The sequence below is a fragment of the Dermacentor silvarum genome, chromosome 8, assembly GCF_013339745.2.
Source record: "Dermacentor silvarum isolate Dsil-2018 chromosome 8, BIME_Dsil_1.4, whole genome shotgun sequence".
Taxonomy (NCBI): Eukaryota; Metazoa; Arthropoda; class Arachnida; order Ixodida; family Ixodidae; genus Dermacentor; species Dermacentor silvarum.
In genome coordinates, this window is record NC_051161.1 from 140109773 (window position 1) to 140129567 (window position 19795).

Consider the following 19795-nt stretch of genomic DNA (forward strand, 5'->3'; position numbering starts at 1 on the left):
ATCGTTTACTGGTCAAAATTCAATATTGGAAGAAATTACATCGACACTACCAAGTATGTGCACAAATACCTCACTGAAAAAGATTTCAGGCATACCTTGGCTTTTACTAAAATTTGCAGCAACACTGCATTTATTTACTTCAAGTTATTTATGAATCACTAGATGCCATTATATACATTGTTCATACGTACTTTAGGCAGTGAAAATGGCGCATCCACCTGTGAGCTTCTCCGATACCGACGTGTCTGTTATAAGTTGATTACATATATTGTAATGAAGAGAATGACGCACTGCGGCTCCCGCGCTCGGACTGCGGGCACGTCCAGAGAGAGAGGACGACGAGGGAGAATAGAACAGCTGGTCTATTCACACGAGGTCTGTTCAAAAAGAAACCAAACTTTTTAAATAGAACCCCAACCGGCAGAGGGAGCGTGCAGCGGCTACTGAGCGCACGTAGCGCCAGGTTTAGACAAGAAACTGCCATTTGCGGTGTTTTGCTCTGACCGTTAATTGGTGAGCCACAGCCGCTGAAGTGAGCACGTGCACAAGCTGTTCGCCGGATTAGTGCCGAAGTGACAGTGGACCCTGCTGTGTCCCTTTGTGTTAATCATCTTTTTTCTTTAGCTCTCCTTAAGAACATCATAGCAGGCGATGAGACATGGGTTTATCTATGACACTGAAACTAAGGTGTAGTCTTTACAGTAGGTGGGCAAAGAGTCTCCTCGTCCAAAAAAGCACGCATGAGTCGGTCAAAGATGAAGGTGATGTTGGTTGTGTTTTTTTACTGCAAAGGCATTGTCCATCAGGAATTTGAACCACGTGGTCAGATGGTAGACAAGGAAGTGTACCAGGGAATTCTAGCGCATTTGAGGAATTCTGTGTGCAGTAAGAGGTCTGAATTGTGGCAAAACCAGACTTCGATCTTGCATCATGACAAATGCCTGCTCACACGTCGCTCCTTTTCCGCGGCTATTTAGCAAAATCAACCCACTAACGTTGCGCCCCACCCACCGCATTCTCCAGACCTAGCGCTAGCAGAATATTTCCTGTTTCCCAAACTTAAAACCACGTTGAAGGACGTCGTTTCCAAACCATAGAAGAGGTTCAGGGCAATGCGAGAAGAGACCTGCGAGAAGAGACCTGCGCGCTATCCCAGAACTTGCGTTCCAGAAGGCTTTCCAAAAATTGAAGAAACGACGGCAATATTGCATTGCTAGTAGAGGGGAATACTTTGAGGGGGACAGTGCTTAAAATGTTGTACAATAAGCAATAAAGATGCTATAGCAAAAGTTCGGTTTCTTTTCGAACACACCTCGTATATATTATTCTGGACAAATCGGGCGAAGCCAACATGCTAAGCATACATTGAACGATGCGTACCAAGAAATGGGATCTTGCTTTGAAATCTAACTAGAACTGAAGCAAACGAAAACGCAGGTTACGATTGCGGATCGCGGTAGGACCCATGTAGTGGTTTCACTACCACTTTTCATCAGGCCTATCAGGACGTGGTGGTCAGATGCAGCTGTATACCGATAAAGCATGTAGTTAAATAACAAATATTGTCCTTGCCACAAAGGTCGCCGCAAGCTGGCAGAGACCGTTTGCTTACCTCCAGGGATGGCGCGTATACAAAGACACACACGTATCGATGCAGGACTTTAGAGGCTCCCCAAATACTCGCAGCGTCTATTGAATGACATTGCGTTATGCATAACGTCACAAGAAAGCTTCGAGACTCAGCTGCGTTAGTTACGTCAACTTTGAAAGGTAGACAGGAAGCTGCCATGACACCTTTTACAGGAAGCAGGTGGCGCTTCGTGCATCAGAAACCGAAACAAAAACTAACAAAGTCAAACTTTTTTTTGTAAGCGTTAATCTCGTTCCCAGCCCTCGTAAGTTATTCTATGGGTTTGTTGTTCCGTGGCATTGAAAGGTTCAGTCCCAGGTTAAATGGTTTAAATCCTTCAAATGGTTTGTAATTTCTGCACCGCCAGTACACAGAAGCGTTTTATAACGATCTTTACTGATAAACCGATATGTGGGCATTGTTTATTCCGTCTTGAAAAGCACTCGCTCCGTCTTTCCAACAAGACGCGTAGGTTCGGCGCTCCGATTTGCATTAAAGGTGAGCTTTTGACAGCCTTACTTTATCCATTTACGCGCTGAAGAACATGCGAACATTTTAAACGAAGCAAAATCTCGGTAGTGCATTGTACATTTTTCTAAACATAATGCAGGCACCACTCGCACCGTTAAAGCATGAATGTTCAGATGCATTTGAAGGAGCTCATTTGTCACTACGTTGGAGCAACAATATTGCTCATCTGCCTCTTTACCTTTCTTTACTGCTCCGAATTTTTGTGTATCCAGATATTTTAATGTTATGCTAACGACACCTTCCGTGTGAAAGAAAAAAAAAAGAATTTAAGGAAAGGAAGACGGAACAGTTGCGTGAAAGAAATAGTGCTTTACCAGAATCTGTAGTGACCTTGGTGATCGTGTGCCTTGGGGCGAATTCATTTTGTGTAAAAATGTGTTCCGGCTATAAGGTAAGCGTGACGTTGTGGCATCAACTGCTCTCTTGTTGAATGAATTTAGTATGCTTGCAAGACCTAGAAATTCTTTAAGGACGAAATTTCGGTACTTGTAAACAGTGCATAAAAGTAGAGCACTGTACACTTTCCCCTGGTCTGGCCCGGTCTGGCCTCAGCCAGTGCCATGCACTGGTCTGGGTCCCTATCAAAACGCCGAAAATCGAGAGGCCAAATTATGAAAAGGCCGAACGTCAGAACGCTGAAAAATTGAAATATCGAAAAATTCAAATGCCTAAGAAACGAAATGCCGAAAAGACACAACGCCGAAAACCACGTAAAAAAGAAATGATGCGCTTTTTGACTACCACTTGTTCGTTTTCCGCCATATTAATTTCCACTGACACGAGCCTGTTTAACTCGTTTGCAAAGGCACCAGTATCAGTAAATTAAACTGACGTAAAATTTCGTATTTTTTTATCTGTCCGAAAGCTAGGCATATCAGTCGGACAGGACAGCTCTTATGTGTTAGCAGAAAAAAAAACAGCATTGTCCAGTGTTCTGAGTACAAGAACAGCAGCGATGTGGGGCTGTAATGATTTCATTGATTCGGGGGGAAATGGACGAAGACGCGGTTGTGGTGTGCTCCCAGAAGGGAAAAGCAAAACTTTTCAGACTGTGTCGCCGCTCTTGTAACAGTTATACACAACTCATGGTTATCTTCATGGCCATGTGTTCTCTCTTGTTTACTGCCTAATGACTCGACGAACGCAGACGACGTACGAGGCGCTCTTCGAAGAAGTGCTGAACTTCACCGCAGATATGGGACTAAATCCAAAAATTGCCAGTGCAGACTTGGAACTAGCAGCAATCAACGCTATTCGGTCGTTGCTCCCGTTGTCGGATGTGCATGGTTGTCTGTTGTACTTGTGCCAATCAGTATGGAGGAGAGTTCAGCACCTATAGGACTGGCAGTGCTCTACAAAAATAATGTAGTCATCAAGGTATGACAACCCTTTCCTTCTTACCCACCAAAGAAATAAGAGATGCGTCCTTGAAACCACTCTTCCCGCAAGAAGCCTCTGCTGCGATGTTGGTAGGACCTGCTTGGGAAAATCACGCCGCCGTCATCAGTGGACCGGTATCCCTCTGGGATGTGCTTGCCCTCGCTCAGAACGGAATTCCAAGGGGCAACGACGCCGTTGAGGCATGGCACCGACGATGGGACATATTGGTTGGCGAACACCATGTAAGCGTTTTCCGGCTCATCACCACCATGAAAAGGGAGCAAGCTAGTGTCGAAGACGACATCGAGGGAGCGGTCAGAGGCCAGCCACGCTGCTCACTTAGCCAGAAGCAAAAGTTAAGCGAAAATCGTTTGGCAGCTGCTCTGGGCAATCGGGTCAATGTCGACATTCAAAGTTTTCTACGAGAAATTGCAGCGAACTTATCTGTCTGAAATGCAATAAACAAGGAAACACTCTGCTATGCAATATGCAGAAATATATTTTTCCTCTTTTGAAGGCTTGAACCATGAGAAGGGGAATCTTTCATGGTTCCCATGGCTATTAGAAAAGAGGGCAAAGGCACGTGCACATCACACAAGGACGGTGGAACCTTTATCTTGCTGAGATACTTTATCTTCCACCATAGCTAGGTGATGGCAGTATTTTGATGTTTCGGCTTTTTGAATTTTCGGTGTTTTCAATTTCGGGCATTTCGATATTTCGTCATTTTCATTTTTGGCGCACCAACATTGCCAGTTATTACAGCGTCCATGCTGTTTTGGGAGTAATTATCTGAGTAGACTTGAAAGTCTGAATTCAAATATGCTTAATAATGCACGAACTTATGACATACTATTCATCACGCTTGAACAGTAAAGAACTTAAATGGAACCATTAGCAGGTTGCACTATGCCTTAGCATATAACATAATTTGTGAACGTGTCTTGAAAAATTTATTTGCTGGTGCATTAATGAATTATCTTGTTGCTCTGGGGAAGCTTTTTTAAAAGTGCTTGCATTAAAGCGTCTACAGGGCAAGGTCAATGCAAGGTAGCACATTACCACATTACTCAGAGCCACCATATGTGTATATCTTTCTGCAGTAATTAAAACGTCCAACGACTCTCCTTTAAGCATGTCTCCTGCTCTTGTAAATGTAACCAGCTGCACTGAAATTTGTTACTTACGATTGTGGCTGCTATTATCCAGAATACCTTAAAGGGTCCCTGAAACGGTTCAGATAAATTTTGTAGACGTGCAGGGTACAGCTACAGTAAAACATTCCCGTCACAATTTAAGTGGAACGCCTCATATTAAGAGAGCTACGGACGATTACGAATTACCCTCCTCCCTAGCCATTCATTTCCTCCTCAACTCGTTCACCAAGTGATTGGGGCTAAGCTTCGCCTTCGCTGGCACTACGTCAACTTGTGACGTGTTGTCGTCTACTTCCGGTTATCTTGAAGCCATTGTGCGAAGGCTCTCCAACCTCTCCTCCGCTAGCCGCCCGGCCATCGATCCTCAGCGAGAGCAATCAAGCAGCGTGCGTTGAGTGTTCTGTCGCAGCGCCGAGCGTGTCTGGTATTCCGGTAACCACGGGCGAGCTCGGTGTTTTCACGGATAGCCAGAGGCGTAAACTAAAGCCCCTCCATACCGCTGTGATGAAGGAGCTTCGTAGACGTACATGAGCGGCCTGATCGGCATGCACGGTTCAGCCATCTGGTGGCGCAGTGCTTAACCAGCCAAATACATATCTAATATTCCTGTAACCAAGTGTAAAACATTTGAAACATATAAAAAACGTGTTCAAGATTACGCTCCTGCCGAAAATGTGAGCCAGCAGCAAAGTAGAAAAAAACTTGTTTACTGCTATATTAGCTGTGTGTTTGGTTGAGCTTTGTGCCGCCAGGTGGCTGCACCGTGCAAGCAGTTCACGTTTGCGCCTGGTAAAATGTCCAGTACACTTGCGCTTGCGTTTACCTGAATACCGGACACGCTAAACTCTATAGTGGCAATCCTCCGACGTGAAGTGACGGCCACAAACGTGTAAATGCTGGCACCATTGGGATACCGACAGTCCGATGAACAGCAGCCACTGTGCTCGTCTGCTGCCTTGCAGCGGGCACAATGTCGCAGCTTGACATGTCGCCGATCGTTACGTTTGCAGCCCACAACGTAACAAGGGCGAACCATGGTGCTCGCGAAAAGAAAGAACAAGACCAACACTGGACCGTGCGAACACATTCAGACGACACTTGCTGTGGGCCGGAAGTGCTTTTAGTGTAGTGATACATGTCCTTGTGCATTCTCTTTCTGTTATTTTCTTTTTATAGAAACAAATTAACATCTAAATTATTACGAACATTTGTTCAACTTAATGTTGGAAAAATTATCGATGTGCCCTGGGCAGCCAATCGGATAGCTGGCCCTATGACGTGTTATGGTCGAATCGCCTCATTGGGTCACACAACTCAGCCGATTGGTGTACTGCGATCGGTAGTGATGTACCTTTTTAAAACCTTATAATAAATTACATGCTTTACGTGGAGCGCTTACATGCGTCAAATTATGATCAGAAGGACCTACTCCAGCCACTCAGTATGTTTGTACATAATCGTCAAAATCGTTTCAGGGTCCCTTTAAGCAACTGAATGCATTTTAGGAAATTTTTCATGTCTGTGTGCCTTCCACTAATAAATCAAGACGCCCATCTCTACAATGCCACCATAAATCTGTGTAATTCGACATCAATTTATCGTGACTCTCTGACATCTTGTTAGTCCTTCGGCTTCACTCCCCACTCAGCTAATGCTGTCTGTCTGTTGGGAGCCTCTCATCATGACCTGCATTCAACCGAGTCATCAGTCTTTCATCTCACTGCAAAGTTCGCCTAAGTATCAGAAGATTTAAAAACGTTAAAAGCATGTTAATCAGTATATCCCAGTGTCTGGAGAACAGAAATTGCTGCAAAGTGAAAGTGGTAATGACACAAAAACGCATTCGTCGTGACGTCAGACTGATGTCATCACACGTGCCATAGCGGCTTGATGTCTTTAAAAAGGCTGTCACTGAATAAACGCGCGTAGTGTTCCTGTTCTTGTGCGAGCGTTATGCTCCTGGCTGTCTAGCCGAATGCCGTACCTGCCCGCTAGCAAGTTATAACAGAAATAAAGTGAAGTGCAGTTAACACAGAGGTTGTCACTGTTCTGCCAGGTATTTGGGTGCATTCCTAACGTGCACCATCGGCCAATATGAACAGGAACCCCTCATGTGTGTTTGAACCGCGATTCCTGCAACATACAAATCAGAACATCACTCGCTCCTATTGGTTATGTTGCTTTCCTGTTGGAAAATCCTGCTCATGGAACTTGTCCTTGTTACAAGGCCGCACAAAGAAAATTACTGGCTTTGAACATGTACCCAGTGTCACTTTTCATATTGGCTGAGGGCACTGTGTACACTAATCGGTGGAGTGTGCTACTGTGTCATGGTTTGCCTGCTTCTGCTTTCCCATAGGCCGACAGATATCACTCGACTCGAAGTTCCGTAAAGGTGGCAATTGACGTCCACAGTACTGGTGAAATTACACATAGCAAAACCAGCTCTATTGCAGACCTCACAATCACTGGAGACTGAAGCTCCTGGGCCTGGGCCTGCATCATAACTTGTTTATGTGTTCCAAGCCCGGGCCACACATGGGGTTTGGTTGAGCCAGAGCCCATGCAGTGCTCTAATAGAAACATTGCAAAATTTTAAACTTAATTATAATCCCAAAGTGCAAACAGCTCAACAGTGCTACACAACAGCAGCTGCACTTAAATTGACATAATTAGATAAACAAAATTTAATTTGCTATACATATTTTATTCCTCTCATAACTAACACACAACACAATTTTACAAAGTGGTCTATTCAGTTGCCCTAATAAAAAAAAACATCTATGTAAGGCACACATGAAATTACACGGAAAGAATGTTACCTACAAATGCAGTCAAACATCAGTATAATGAACAATGTTATAATTATTAGTCGTAGACGTATTTTTACCTATATTAGTGTATGAAGCATATATTCTTACAGCAAGTATAGGATATTATGGAGGTATGTTGTGTGATGCAACATCATTTGAGTGAGGTTCAACTCTACTTGTGCTTTTCAAGAACGATCAGTGAAATACATGTAGTGGTACAAATCTAGGGTAATGAAGCATAGAGACCTAATATACATTGCTAAGCAGACAATTGTACAAAACCAGACAACAAAGCAAAATTCTAAAATGCAGCATATCAAGTTCCAGAAAAACTGCATGTCAATGCAATGCTCGAGCAAGGACATCTCATGCAAAGATTTTTCATATGTCGGATGTACAAACCAAATGCACATTTGCTTTACAGGCGGCTCTACCAACCAGCGAATAAATGCAAGAAAGCACTGGGCAGCAGGCATTTGTACAAACGTGGCCAACGAAACACAATTCTATAAGAAGCACGTGCAGTCGCAGTAAAAGAGAAAACATAGTAATAGAAAGGTTGCTCTTATGTACAAATAAAATGCACATTTGCTATACAGCCACCTGTGTGGACTAGCCAACATACAAAACAAGTTGATGCAAAACAATTCTAAAAATCAGCATATCAAGTTGCAGTAAAAATAAAATTGTAATACAAAGGTTGAACAAGGACGTCATACAAAGGTTGTTCTTGTCCAATGTATGAGCACAATACACATTTGTTTTACAGGCAACTGTACCAACAAATAAGACCAAGCGCTATGCTAAGTAGGCATTTATACAAAAATAGCCAATGAAAAACATTTTTAAAAAGTAGCATGTGAAGTTGCAGTAAGAAAAAAAGACGATAATACAAAGCTTGAGCAGGGACATGTCATACAAAGATTGTTGTCATGTACAAATAAAATGCACATTTGCTATACAGGCACCTGTACTGACTAGCCAACACAAGAGAACACCGTCTTAAGTTGCAATACCAAAAAACAAAAAAAGTTTAGGCACAAATCACAAGCACAGAAATGAAATTACTCAATGATGTAGTGGCACAAAATGAATTAAGTTATTTTTTACAAAGTCATTACTGCAAGTGCTGTCATTAACAAAGAATGATTTTGTCTTAAAGGGCCCCTAAACAACTATTAGGTTGAAAATGTTATACAGTGGTTCCCCTGTACCAGCCTACAATGAGCATACAGTCACTAGGATTGCGTGGAAGGATGTTGTAATTGCGCAAAGTTATGTGCTTTTGATGAATGGATACATGGCTGCTGCAGTTTCTCTCTTGCCTTTGCAACCCTCCCCACAGTTGCTTTCTTCTTGGCATGTATTCTGACAACTTCATGCAGTGCAGTGAAATCTATGGGTTGAATCAATGCACTAGAAAAAAAGCTGCTCCTCTGTCCACCCATAATGCCCCTCTGTGCAAAACTGAGTGAATGGAAGCTTCATTAATGCTTCAGTTGTGTACAATGGGCCCTGCCCTTTTCAGAATACATAGCCAGCGTTTATCACCTTGGCGTTATCGTCCCTCATCAGCTGACCGATAGACAGCGTTTACCTTGGTGAAGTCACGAGCAGTTCCCTGCTGGTGTCACAGCATGCAAAAAAAGTTATGGAAAAGGCCTGGAGAGAAGCATGGGATTGTTTAGTGAATTTGTGGCAATCCCACAGTATTGTTGCATTCGCACTGCCATGTTCATAATAGGTCAAAATAGGCATCACGGTGTACTTAACGGAATTTGCATGTTTAATTTCAAGTGTTAAAAAAATGCCATAGGTGGTTTAGGGACCCTTTAAATGTTTAATTTCTATTGTGTGCTCTTGCTGCTGCAAGCGCTTTGTTTAGCGTAATCGTGGTCAAAACCTGTGTGGTACCCTTCAGTACTTGAATTTGACAGCATGTCAATGATACCTTTCTGCTCAACTAAAGTTGGCTTTGGCATTCGTTGGCTTGTGCTAACAGCTTTGCGTTTAGTTGAGTAGAAGCGCTGCTGCTTTTCAATTTTCTTATTTGGTGGAAGTGAACTTGTCAAGGAGGTGTCTTTTACAAGCGGAGAAATGCTGTCCAGTTTTGTCAAAACTTTAGAGAGTATCGGCTTGAGCCAAGGTGCGGCTTGTTCTTCTACCGTTGGTTTCTGCAAGTGGGTGATTATTGCTTGAAGCATTGGGATGCAGTCACTGTGTTTAGTGCACGTTGTGCTTCCTTTTTCTTCTAGTTCATTCAGCGAACACACTGAACTGATGATATCGTCAATTGCTTCCTTGTCTTTGCAGTCCTGTAAAAAGAAGAAAAAGGAAAAAGGGATTTTTGTAACGAAAGTTTTAACTTTTATGAAAACACGGAAGCTGCATATACAGCAATACAATATCGAAATGGTACTGTACTAATTTGCGAAGTCTTTGCAAAATGCTGGCTGCTTTTCAAAATAGCTTTGAAAGGTCGTCCATTAACCACACTGTCCACTCATTTTAAGTACAGTGAATAGGAAGACTAATGACTGGTACTGGTATTAAGAGGAAGCTTTAGCTCCATGATGCCCTATTGATATGTGTAAAATACACAAATGCTCAGCTTACGAAATGTCTTTAGGTTGCTGCATTTGAAATGAATATGGTATTCTTTTTATAGTATTTTTCTATTAACTTTACAGCAGTACTAAAGTATGCTCAAGGTCCTCTTGCGAGAGCCATGGAAAAGATAGAGCAGCAGAAGCAGTATTTTATCACAGAGGAGCACTCTGCTCAGTGAAGAGCTCTCATGAATATGAGGGGCTGCTCTCTTAAATATGAAAGGAGACTTATGCATTAGAAAGCTATAGCAGCAACAACAATGTATACCCTGCATAATTTCTAATATTCCTACCAATGTGCAGTTGTCACCTGCTCTGTAGTAAAGCAGTGAGCAATACCAATACTGAGCATGTGCACTCCTACACAGGCGGTGATACCACACCCTTCTTGCTTGTTCATGCCACAGCTGCTGCACGCTCAATTTAATGCACAACACACAAAGAACAATTTTGAATTGAGCTGTCTATTTTTTTCCTTTTGTTTTGCCTGCCCCAGGTATTTCGCATCTGGCTGCTTCTGGCTGGCGGATTCGCCGAATAGTTCAACACAAGACAGCACGAGTGAAAGAAATGCATGGGTAAGGGTGTGAAGGGATGTTGCCATGCTTTGGCTGAGAGAAACAAGAGTAGGAGACTTCTTTGTTTGAAGGTCAAAAGGCAGAAAAACACTGCCAGATATATTGAGTGCTACATGTAAGAGTGATAGATGTGTTTGTAAAGGTATGGAAGAGAAATGTGCTGCGCTTGCGTTTCTCTGAAATAAGCCCCTCTTTATCCCACAAGCTGCCATTGCCAGTGTGCTATTAACATTTGTCACATTCCTCTCCCCATCCTCCATTAAGTCTCGCCCTTCTACAATAGAGCCCAGGTTTTCCCTAGAAGCCGCTTTATTCCACTCCTTTCTTCCCACAAATTAATGCATACAGAGAACAGCAGACAACTGGCATTTGGCAGAAGTGTGCCACTAGTTTTAAGAAAGATAGACATTTATTGCACTTGTGTGTCTATTTATACAGGCACGCAATATATGTGCATACACTTAAACAGATGCTTGCTTTAGGTAGAAGGCCTGTCTGAAAAGCATCTGACCTTATTTATTTTGTAGAAAACTAGAGAGTAGGATGGCCACGCTCTGTGATATGAAAGGAGGGTTTGTGATGTGTCTAGCCTGCAAGTGGCGTGTCCTTCAGTAGCATATGCTGCTGTGCAGGAACACTTGTGTTGGGTGCCGTTATCTCAGATCAGTGAGAAGTGAGCACAAAAGATGCAGCGCAGCAGCTTTAACTATGATACTGCATAAATTTATGTGCAAAGCTTGTTGACTGCTAAGAAACTATTTCAAGGATCCTAACAGTGTTTGGAGATATTATGAAGCAGATGAAAATTTAGTAACAACTGCTTCAACAAAGGCCAAACCCCTGTCAAAAGAGCTGCATTGTAGAAGCCCTTTACTAGCCACAATGATGCAGTTGTTTACAAAGAGTGAGTCATGTTAATTAGAGATTGTCGGCTAACTCAAAAAATTTCACAGCTGGAAACAGTAACAAAGATCCTGTGAATGGCATTTGAGAGAACATTTGGGTGTCCACAAAATTTTGCCCAGAATTTCAAAAGCCGAATTTTAGGACCTGACAACTGTACCATTGAGCTCTTCATACGGCTCAGGTGATTTTGTTTCTTTGACATGGCATACCATTTCTGCGGTTCATCAAGGTTCTTTAGCTGTGGCTTATGATGGCACTCTCAAATTGCTTCAGAGCCTCAAAGTTAAATGTGCAGGTGGTCCAAATGACATTTCTAATTATATTTGTTGCATTTATGCTCTGAAACAAAAACATATTAGTTTGTTTTTCTTTACTATAAATCACTTTGAACTAGCTTATTAAACCCATGCAGTGGAAGATCACTAATACAGTTCCAATATGCGCAAGCAGTACAGGGAACACTATTTCTGATTATAGACCAATGTCTCTCTAACAATGTTGGCTGCGAAAAACCACAACATATCATAAAACAGTACTGTGCATGAGTAAAAATTTGGGCGTTAACAGTGACTTTACTCAAATCCAGCCGAACTTTCAATCTGGATTATCTTGTAAAGCACAATCACTTTAATTTTGTCACATTTCTTTCCTCATTTGATCAAAGGCTTGGTAGTATGTTCCATCTTAGATATTAGAAAAACATTTAATTATGCGCCACATATTCTTTACACAAGTTGCTCTCCAAAATATTTACCCACCGGTTCTTGAATAAATTCGTGCATATCTTTCAAGCAGACCACAACATAATAATTACTGGAAGTGGGTCCGATAAGTGAAAGTTGGTTCAAGCGTGCCTCATGAATCCGTGCTCGGGCCTTTGCTGTATTGCTCATAACCTTGGCTGTAAAATCTGCCTCTACACCGTCTGTGTCACATTCCGAGATCAGCAATGTGTTTGAACATAAACATGTCACTGCATTTTATTTTCTTGAAAATACCCTTGAGTCTTCTTTTTTTTGTATTTCTTACCGATGTCCCCCCCCCCTGCAATAACAATAATGCCAGTATGACACTGAATAAATAAATAAAACGACCGTTAGACTTGGTGTGCAGAAGCAGGATGTAACTACCTTGAAGAGGACTAGGACAACAATAACGCCACGCAGCGGCTTTTTAAAAATTTTTCCTGGTAGCACGGTGGTCAGATACATTTCAGACAAGTCTTGCATTTCCAATTAAGTCATGTGTGAAGCCAGTCAGATCTCTCGCCTCAATGACATACCCCATTCTAAATAGAATGTGCAGATATGCTTGAAAACGCTGGCAGTAGCATCACTGCAATGTGTAGCAATGCATATGTTTGGAACCTTATCATAAATTGCATGGTTTATGCAGAGTTCCTGAATGTTGCTCTTGATATCTGGGCCCTTGCAGCTTGGTGCATTTGTTTGAAACCATCAAAATTGTTTTGCACCAAAATCGGTTTAGTTTATGGGATCGTGAATTCAAATGGCATCGAGAAAGCAACTCTTTCAAGTTCATACTCAAGTAGACGGAAAAAGGCATTAAGAAACTGGTAACATGGCACCGCACACTTGTTGACATTCGTATGTTACATGCACGTTCCCTTCAGGACACTCGACTTATGGCCGTCGCATTCCTTCTGCAAATCGATAACCTGGCTACTTTGCCGAAGTTTCACACCTTTATATTTGAGCCCCCAAAGAACTCATTGATGCACAGATACCAAAATGAGTCTTGAAAATTTTGGAAATGTACGTGGTGAACTGGGAGGAAGGCTTTAGTATAGTTTACAGCCAGCACGTCAAGATAGTGTCTCTGCCATCACGATTAGTTGCACCTCTTTTAAGTGCCACACACTCTCTGGTCTCCACAGCCAATGGCAGCATGCTTATAGTCTGGAGTTTGGACAAGCAAATCAGTAAGCTTACCTGGGACTGTTGCTCGACATCTGTAGTTTCGTCCTCTTCGTTATTATCCCTTTGCTGGCACAGGTTGCTGCTCTCATGCTTACATACAGCGTGCATGTGTTTGCAGATGTTTCTCCTCAATACACTATCGTGACATGAGCACGTAATTGTATGGACACATATTTTGCACCTTGTGCAGCCAAATGTACATGTAGCACTCTTGCATGTGCCTTCTTGTCTAACGACATACTTATGCCCGTCATGGGTTTGAGAAACAACGGTCCACTGATTGAATGCAACTTTGTTGATGTCTTTGTCCAAAATGGTTTGGCTGGTGTCATGCCGAATTCTGGTTGCACGTTCGAATTCACTCTCAGCATTTTTTATGAACTTTGTTAGGCGGTCAAAAACTTTGTTTCTAGTGAGTTTTAGGAGTGCCGATATCAATTTGTCGACTCTCTTGTTGGTCTTTCCATGTAAATAGCAGTACTTTATCACCCTATGTAATGCCTCAAGTCTCATGTTTGTATTAATTCCAGTAGTTGCGCGAAAACAGGCTGCCCAAACCTCTGTGCGATTTCCGTAGTTACTTTCAAAATATTCTTTAAATCTGAGCAGGCCTGGCTCTGTTGCCCCTTCTCTATGACACCACTCGTAGAGAGGAGACGGTTCTTCAATGACGCTGCGTCAGGAGCGTCCATCACTGTTCGAAGAATCTGTAAATAAAGTAAAATTATATAAGATTACATCTTTTGATTGTACAGATAAATTGACTAAACAGCTAACAATTCAGCCACCTGCCAGCATATGTCATAGTTCACAGGAAGACTTGCTTGTATTTCTCTGTTATGCTCTATACAACTTCACTGCTGTATGCCCTTCAGAATTCTCTCAAGCCTGTTAAGTATAAAGTCTAAACAGTGCCTTCAATAATCTGGCACAAAGATGTTCAGTAGTCTCTCCTTTCATTTCTTGCTCTTACTGCCATCTTATTGCATACATCTTCAAGGAAGACAGCTTTACATGTAATGTATTAGATCATCCTTGTCAATGCTAGCTTTCTATTCACATACATGGAGCTCTACTCGCGTTATGAAGAGTAAGTACGAAGCTGTAAGGACATGTTGTGTTGCTGGGTTAGTTACGGGTTAGTACGAGGTGAGACGGCGCGCAAGCTAGTATGTGAAAGCTTGCAGTGAACACAAGCATCGCGCCAGCGTCAATATGCATCACAACTTAGAGAAGCGCTTTTTTGGAATATGCGTGTGAGTCGCCGATTGTGACAGAAGCAAAAACAGACAAGTGAAGGGTGGGGAGACAGGCGGCCGGGGCAAAGGCGCCACCGGGGTAATAAAAAATCGCAAGGTGTAATGGGGGAGGGGGTATGCCGCCGCCGCAGTTTGGCACGACGGATACTAACGGCATAGAGCGGTTACGCGTAGAACTGAGGACAAGCTCACGCTTCGGAGCAACTCAGTCTATAAGGACAGAATTGTGCTAGGCGCGTTGCTTCTAAATGTATTGTACTTATAATCAGCCAAGCCATTTTAAAAATACTGCTTTATTGTTAAATTCGAGGCTCTGACTTACTATTGTTTGAATGTGGGCTGGTTTGTTCTTCGGCATATTTTGACAAAAAACAGTGCGTAGATGAAAAAGCGTTCCATTTTCTGAAAAACGTGTAATTCCATTCCCATTCCATTCCTCCAAGCGTTGTCACCATTCCATTCCGGAGTGCTAACTCTGCAACACTGGTTGGTATGGTCTTTGCATTCCTATATGACATCAGTGACATAGGAAAGAAATGCGAAAACATACCGATACGCCAGTGATACTGAAAGATTTAAAGGGACACTAAAGAGAAACACATAATCGGTTTGAAACTGATATAGTATTCTTGAAGAATTGTTGATAGGATAATAGGTTAACCAGGAGAGAAAATGAGTCAAAGGTTCAATTTTGAATTTCATGTGTGATGTCACGGATGACAAAGTATTTTTTCGCACTGTAGTTGTTCAGTTAAAGTTCTTTAAGCTGCCTAGGTACAGTCTCTCGTTTATTTAGAATACAATGTGATGAATATTTATTAATAAAAATTAAACTAGGCTTTGAGGGGATGGAGTCGGAGTCCATGACATCATAGTGAACTGGTGCGGGAATTTTATTTTTCATTTTGTGCATCTTCTCTGGCTTACCAGATATTTTCTCATATTAAGAGTGGCTGTTTTGGTATTGTGAGTGTAATTTACTGACACAGCTCAATTCGTTTTTCTGTAAGTGTCCTTCTTGCCTTCTTGTGGGCCCTTATGTTTAGCACGTAAGCTTTTGTCAAAAGGAACAAACGAACGTAGTGAATGCAAGTACTAGCTGATTCTGAGTAGTGCAGCCAACTGTTCCAAAAGCCAAGGTTGAAAGCTATGAAAAGTGACTGAACTCTTCCAAACCTCTAAGGACTTTAGCAGGACCTGCCATGATGCCTCAGGGGCTATGGTATTGTGCTGCTGAGCACAAAGTTGCCGGACTCAATTCCCAGTCATAGCAGCCACATTTTGATCAGAGCAAAACGTAAAAGACTTGTATATTTGAATTTAGACATAAATTAAGAACCATGTGGGAATTCTTGTGTCGTGCGGCAAAAGTCGCGTTGGGTGCTAGCGCAAGCAGGTTTGGGGAGAGGTGGGGGGGAGCCTTCTTTTCATGGGCAGCACAATTTCCACAATTTGTAAGGAGTACTGACACATTTTTAAACTTTTGAAAAGTCTTCCACATGCTGTTCCCATGTAAGAGGACGAGAGTCGGCAAATATGAAGATTAGGAAACATTTCAATGAAGTTGCTTTCAACATGCCAGACCTCACATCAGTGACATTTGTGCGACGTAACCCAAGGCGAAATTTGCTCTACTTGTGTATCAATAAGGCTAGTAAAACTAACATTGCCCATAAACAAAAGAAAACAACCATGCTGTACACATTTCTTCCAGCTGCGCTCCTGTATGCCTGCTACAGCAATCCCAGGTATGGAGCAAACCATAACAAACCAAACATAAGCCATCCACCTCCTGGGCACTGAAACTGGTTTATGAATATGGTTAGTTATATAAGGTGCTCTAATGATAAGGAATGTGTCTTCTGGGTGTCTAGGAATCAACGGCCGGCAACGATGGTATTCAACCTGTTCATATGACATGCTTGCGGCGATCGCGTGTTCACACTGAAAAGCCTCCAACTGAAATTTTTTTAATGTCATATCAATAGTTCTTTAAAAATGTTGGTGGCACCATTTCTTCAATGTTTCTTTGAGTCTAACATGCTGCAGGCAATGCACAATTAAAAAAAATTCTGAATGAGCCTTGTAAATGCCTTGCCGAGATGTGGTTGTGCACAATAGCACAATTTAAGATCTATGAATGCAGGAAGACATTCATAAAAAATCATAATGAAAGCCATTATGCATTGAGGTGTGCACAGCTGATGTGAGAGAGGAAGGAAAGACAAGCCGCTTCACTCGTTTTAACATACATGCCTGCACAACACACAAGCTGGGCCGTATGTCCATGTCATCATAACCTGCCACGGTGGCTTAGCTGCTATGATGTTGCGCTGCCATGCACAAGGTTGTGGGATCGAATCCTGGGCGTGGCAGCCACATCTCGATAGAGGCGATATGCAAAAACATCCATGTCCCTGCATTGGGGGCATGTTAGAGATCCCCTGGTGGTCAAAATTAATCCGAGTCCCCCAATACGGCGTGCCCACATAATCTAATTGTGGTTATGGCACGTAAAACCCCACAATTCAATTCAATGTCATCAGACAAAACTAGATGGTTTTCTCTTGATACCATACTCAAGTGTTGACATTAGTGCTCACATGGTCTAAAGACATTTAAATTCTTCAAAAATAGATATAAGCGTGGTGTTGCTGCCGAGCTTGGCTATCACAGTGAGCATGAAATAACGGCAATATACATAACACTAACACTACTGCAACCTAGTTTGTAAACACTAAACATGTCCTTATTTCCGCCTACATTAGGTTCTCGGCGTTTACCACATCAAAAGTCAGGCAACCGTGGCCTACGTCTGCGACACTACGAAAAAGTCGTCTTACTGCGCTCGTCTTCGCACGTATGTTCCGGTCTGGAGCTTGTCGGCTCTCTTCCCAAGAAATCGGTGCTCTTGTAGATGGTGTAATCGTTGCCTTGCCGTCGTCACGTCGCCTCGTTCGTCTTAGATGTCGACATCACGTACTTCGTCAGTGATGAAGCGCGGCATTGCTTAGGCCCACCTGGATAGGTCTAACGTCGGGATACGTCGCAACTTCGTGAGTGACGACGTGGCGTCCCGAGGAATATCGAACGTGCCGGTCTGCCGCAGAAGAGGGATCCTCTCTGGGGTGCCCGGTCCCGCTGTGAGAGGCTGCAGCCAGTCCAGGAGCCTCGCTCGAACTTTGCCGGGGTCGACGCCCACACCTTGGACGGCCAACATCACGGACTCAGCCAGACCCCCAAGTCTCCCGTCGCCAGAGCGTAGCTGACGATGCGACCTTCCTGGCCCGGAGCCACGTCGATAATCGCCGGACAGCGCCGTTCACCATTCGATTACGCCTCGGGTCACGCGCCTCGAGGGCTCGTGCCGTTCCGAACGCCGTGCTTCTCGTGCTCCTGTTCCTTTTCGCGCCACAGGCGGCCTCTTACTTATGACAGTCATGCAGGTTTTAACAAAACTAGCTCCGTTGCCAAGAAGGGTCTTCTCCTGCCTGTCAACCATCATATGTTCCTCTCGGAATATTTCATCAAGACGTGTGGTAGTGTTAATGTCATCATGTCATGTCTACTTCTTGCAGTATAGGGAGGGATCTTTCTTCTTTGAATACACGTTAAGATGCCCTCATTAGTATGCCTGACCAAAATTAGCAAAATCAAATTAGGAAATATTGAATGGTACCCCAAAGCAAGTTCTTAGCTGTTGTGTATTTCGGTAGTTTTTTCAAGCCTAATTACTAAAATAATTACTTGTCTCATAGAGATTGTCTTTACTACCACTACTTTTACTGCCAAGGTGCCAAATGGAAAATTGTAGGCTCTATTCACAAACTCGTATACCCTTTCCAACTGGATTAGCTCGATATGAACTTTTAAGCATTCATATGCAGTGTCACACCAGAGGATTTTGGTTGGATGATACTTTAGTCTACAACATGGAGTACCTGTTAATTGACTGGATGTGCAGCGACCTATCTTGTAAGTGTGATCAGGACGCTCTTGGTATTAGTGCTTTGTCTTCTAGTGTGGGGCATTGGTCTTGAACCTTAAGTACAATGTATAAACAAGAACTTTTTTTTACTCTCGCACCTGCATTTAGAGCAAGTGCACTCAATGTCTACCCCAGTGTTGGTACGGCCTGTACAGGGACTACTGGTTTGGTGACGAAACACCTTATGCCGAACACTGGCAGCAAGTATGTCATATGAACAGGTTGAATACTATCGTTGCCGACCGTTCATTCCCTCTGTTCCTGCAATCCACAGCAAAAAAATGGCTGCTACCTACAAGCATTCAAAATTCGTCTTTAAATACAGACCAAAACATTACACTGCAGGTTGGGAAATGATGGCAGCAATTCTACTCGCAGACTGCTTTGTTTCTTGTTCCGTTCATGTTGAAAAATGATATTTATCAAAGTGCAACAAACCTTGTAGGTGAAAGCCCTCAGGGTTTTGTCTTGGATGTACTTGTTGGCACTCTCACGCCAGTTTTTGTCAACGTGCCACGCACACAACAGCCGATGTTGAGGCGGTCCCATTACTTCAGTCCAGGCATTGTAGAATGAGGGAGCATCATCTGTCATGAAAACGTTTGCTGCTATTTGCCCAGTTTTAGACATGATCGATGCGAAAAATGTTGCCATGGCCTTTCGGTCTGTGCGGTTGGTGATGCAATAAGCTACGGGAAATCCCGTGCCAAATTCATCCACGACAAGGACTGTGACGAGTTGGAAGTCAAAGCCTGCAGGTTTGAGGGGAAAGGCATGTCGTGAGTAATAAAGAAGCTAAAAGCACTGAAAGAAAACCTCTGTTAATGTCTTTAGTATATTAGTTTGGCAAAGAAACATCACTTTAGAGCACAGAAGAGAAGACACACTAGTTCTGACCAGCGACAACAAAGTTTATTCAAAGTGGAAGGCTACAGTAATGAACAAGGACATGTGCTGTTGTTTGTTGTGAAAAATTCATTGTTTCTTTGCTATTAGTACCTGTC

The 19795-nt window shown here is 42.9% G+C and overlaps 1 protein-coding gene and 1 long non-coding RNA gene across 2 annotated transcripts; one reads left to right on the forward strand and one right to left on the reverse strand.

Annotated features, from left to right (window-relative positions):
* The first annotated feature begins 1891 nt into the window (after window positions 1–1891).
* On the forward strand, window positions 1892–16624 carry LOC125947399 (uncharacterized). The gene is made up of 4 exons (XR_007468263.1): window positions 1892–2128; window positions 9825–9926; window positions 10617–10698; window positions 16518–16624. It is a non-coding gene; the product is annotated as an uncharacterized LOC125947399 (long non-coding RNA).
* LOC125947398 (uncharacterized) lies at window positions 7438–19562 on the reverse strand. The gene is made up of 3 exons (XM_049672050.1): window positions 19230–19562; window positions 13557–14251; window positions 7438–9826 (listed from the first exon to the last, which is right to left on the reverse strand). The coding sequence occupies exons 2-3, from the start codon at window positions 14055–14057 to the stop codon at window positions 9359–9361; spliced, it is 969 nt and encodes a 322-aa protein (XP_049528007.1). The 5' UTR covers window positions 14058–14251; window positions 19230–19562; the 3' UTR covers window positions 7438–9358.
* Window positions 19563–19795: the final 233 nt, after the last annotated feature.

Excerpts from the sequence above, each read along its gene's own strand:
- LOC125947398 (XM_049672050.1), bottom strand. The coding sequence starts at position 14,057 with ATGAGACTTGAGGCATTACATAGGGTGATAAAGTACTGCTATTTACAT. Across the intron at positions 9,827-13,556 it reads ATGTCGAGCAACAGTCCCAG|GACTGCAAAGACAAGGAAGC; the intron begins GTAAGCTTACTG and ends TTCTTTTTACAG.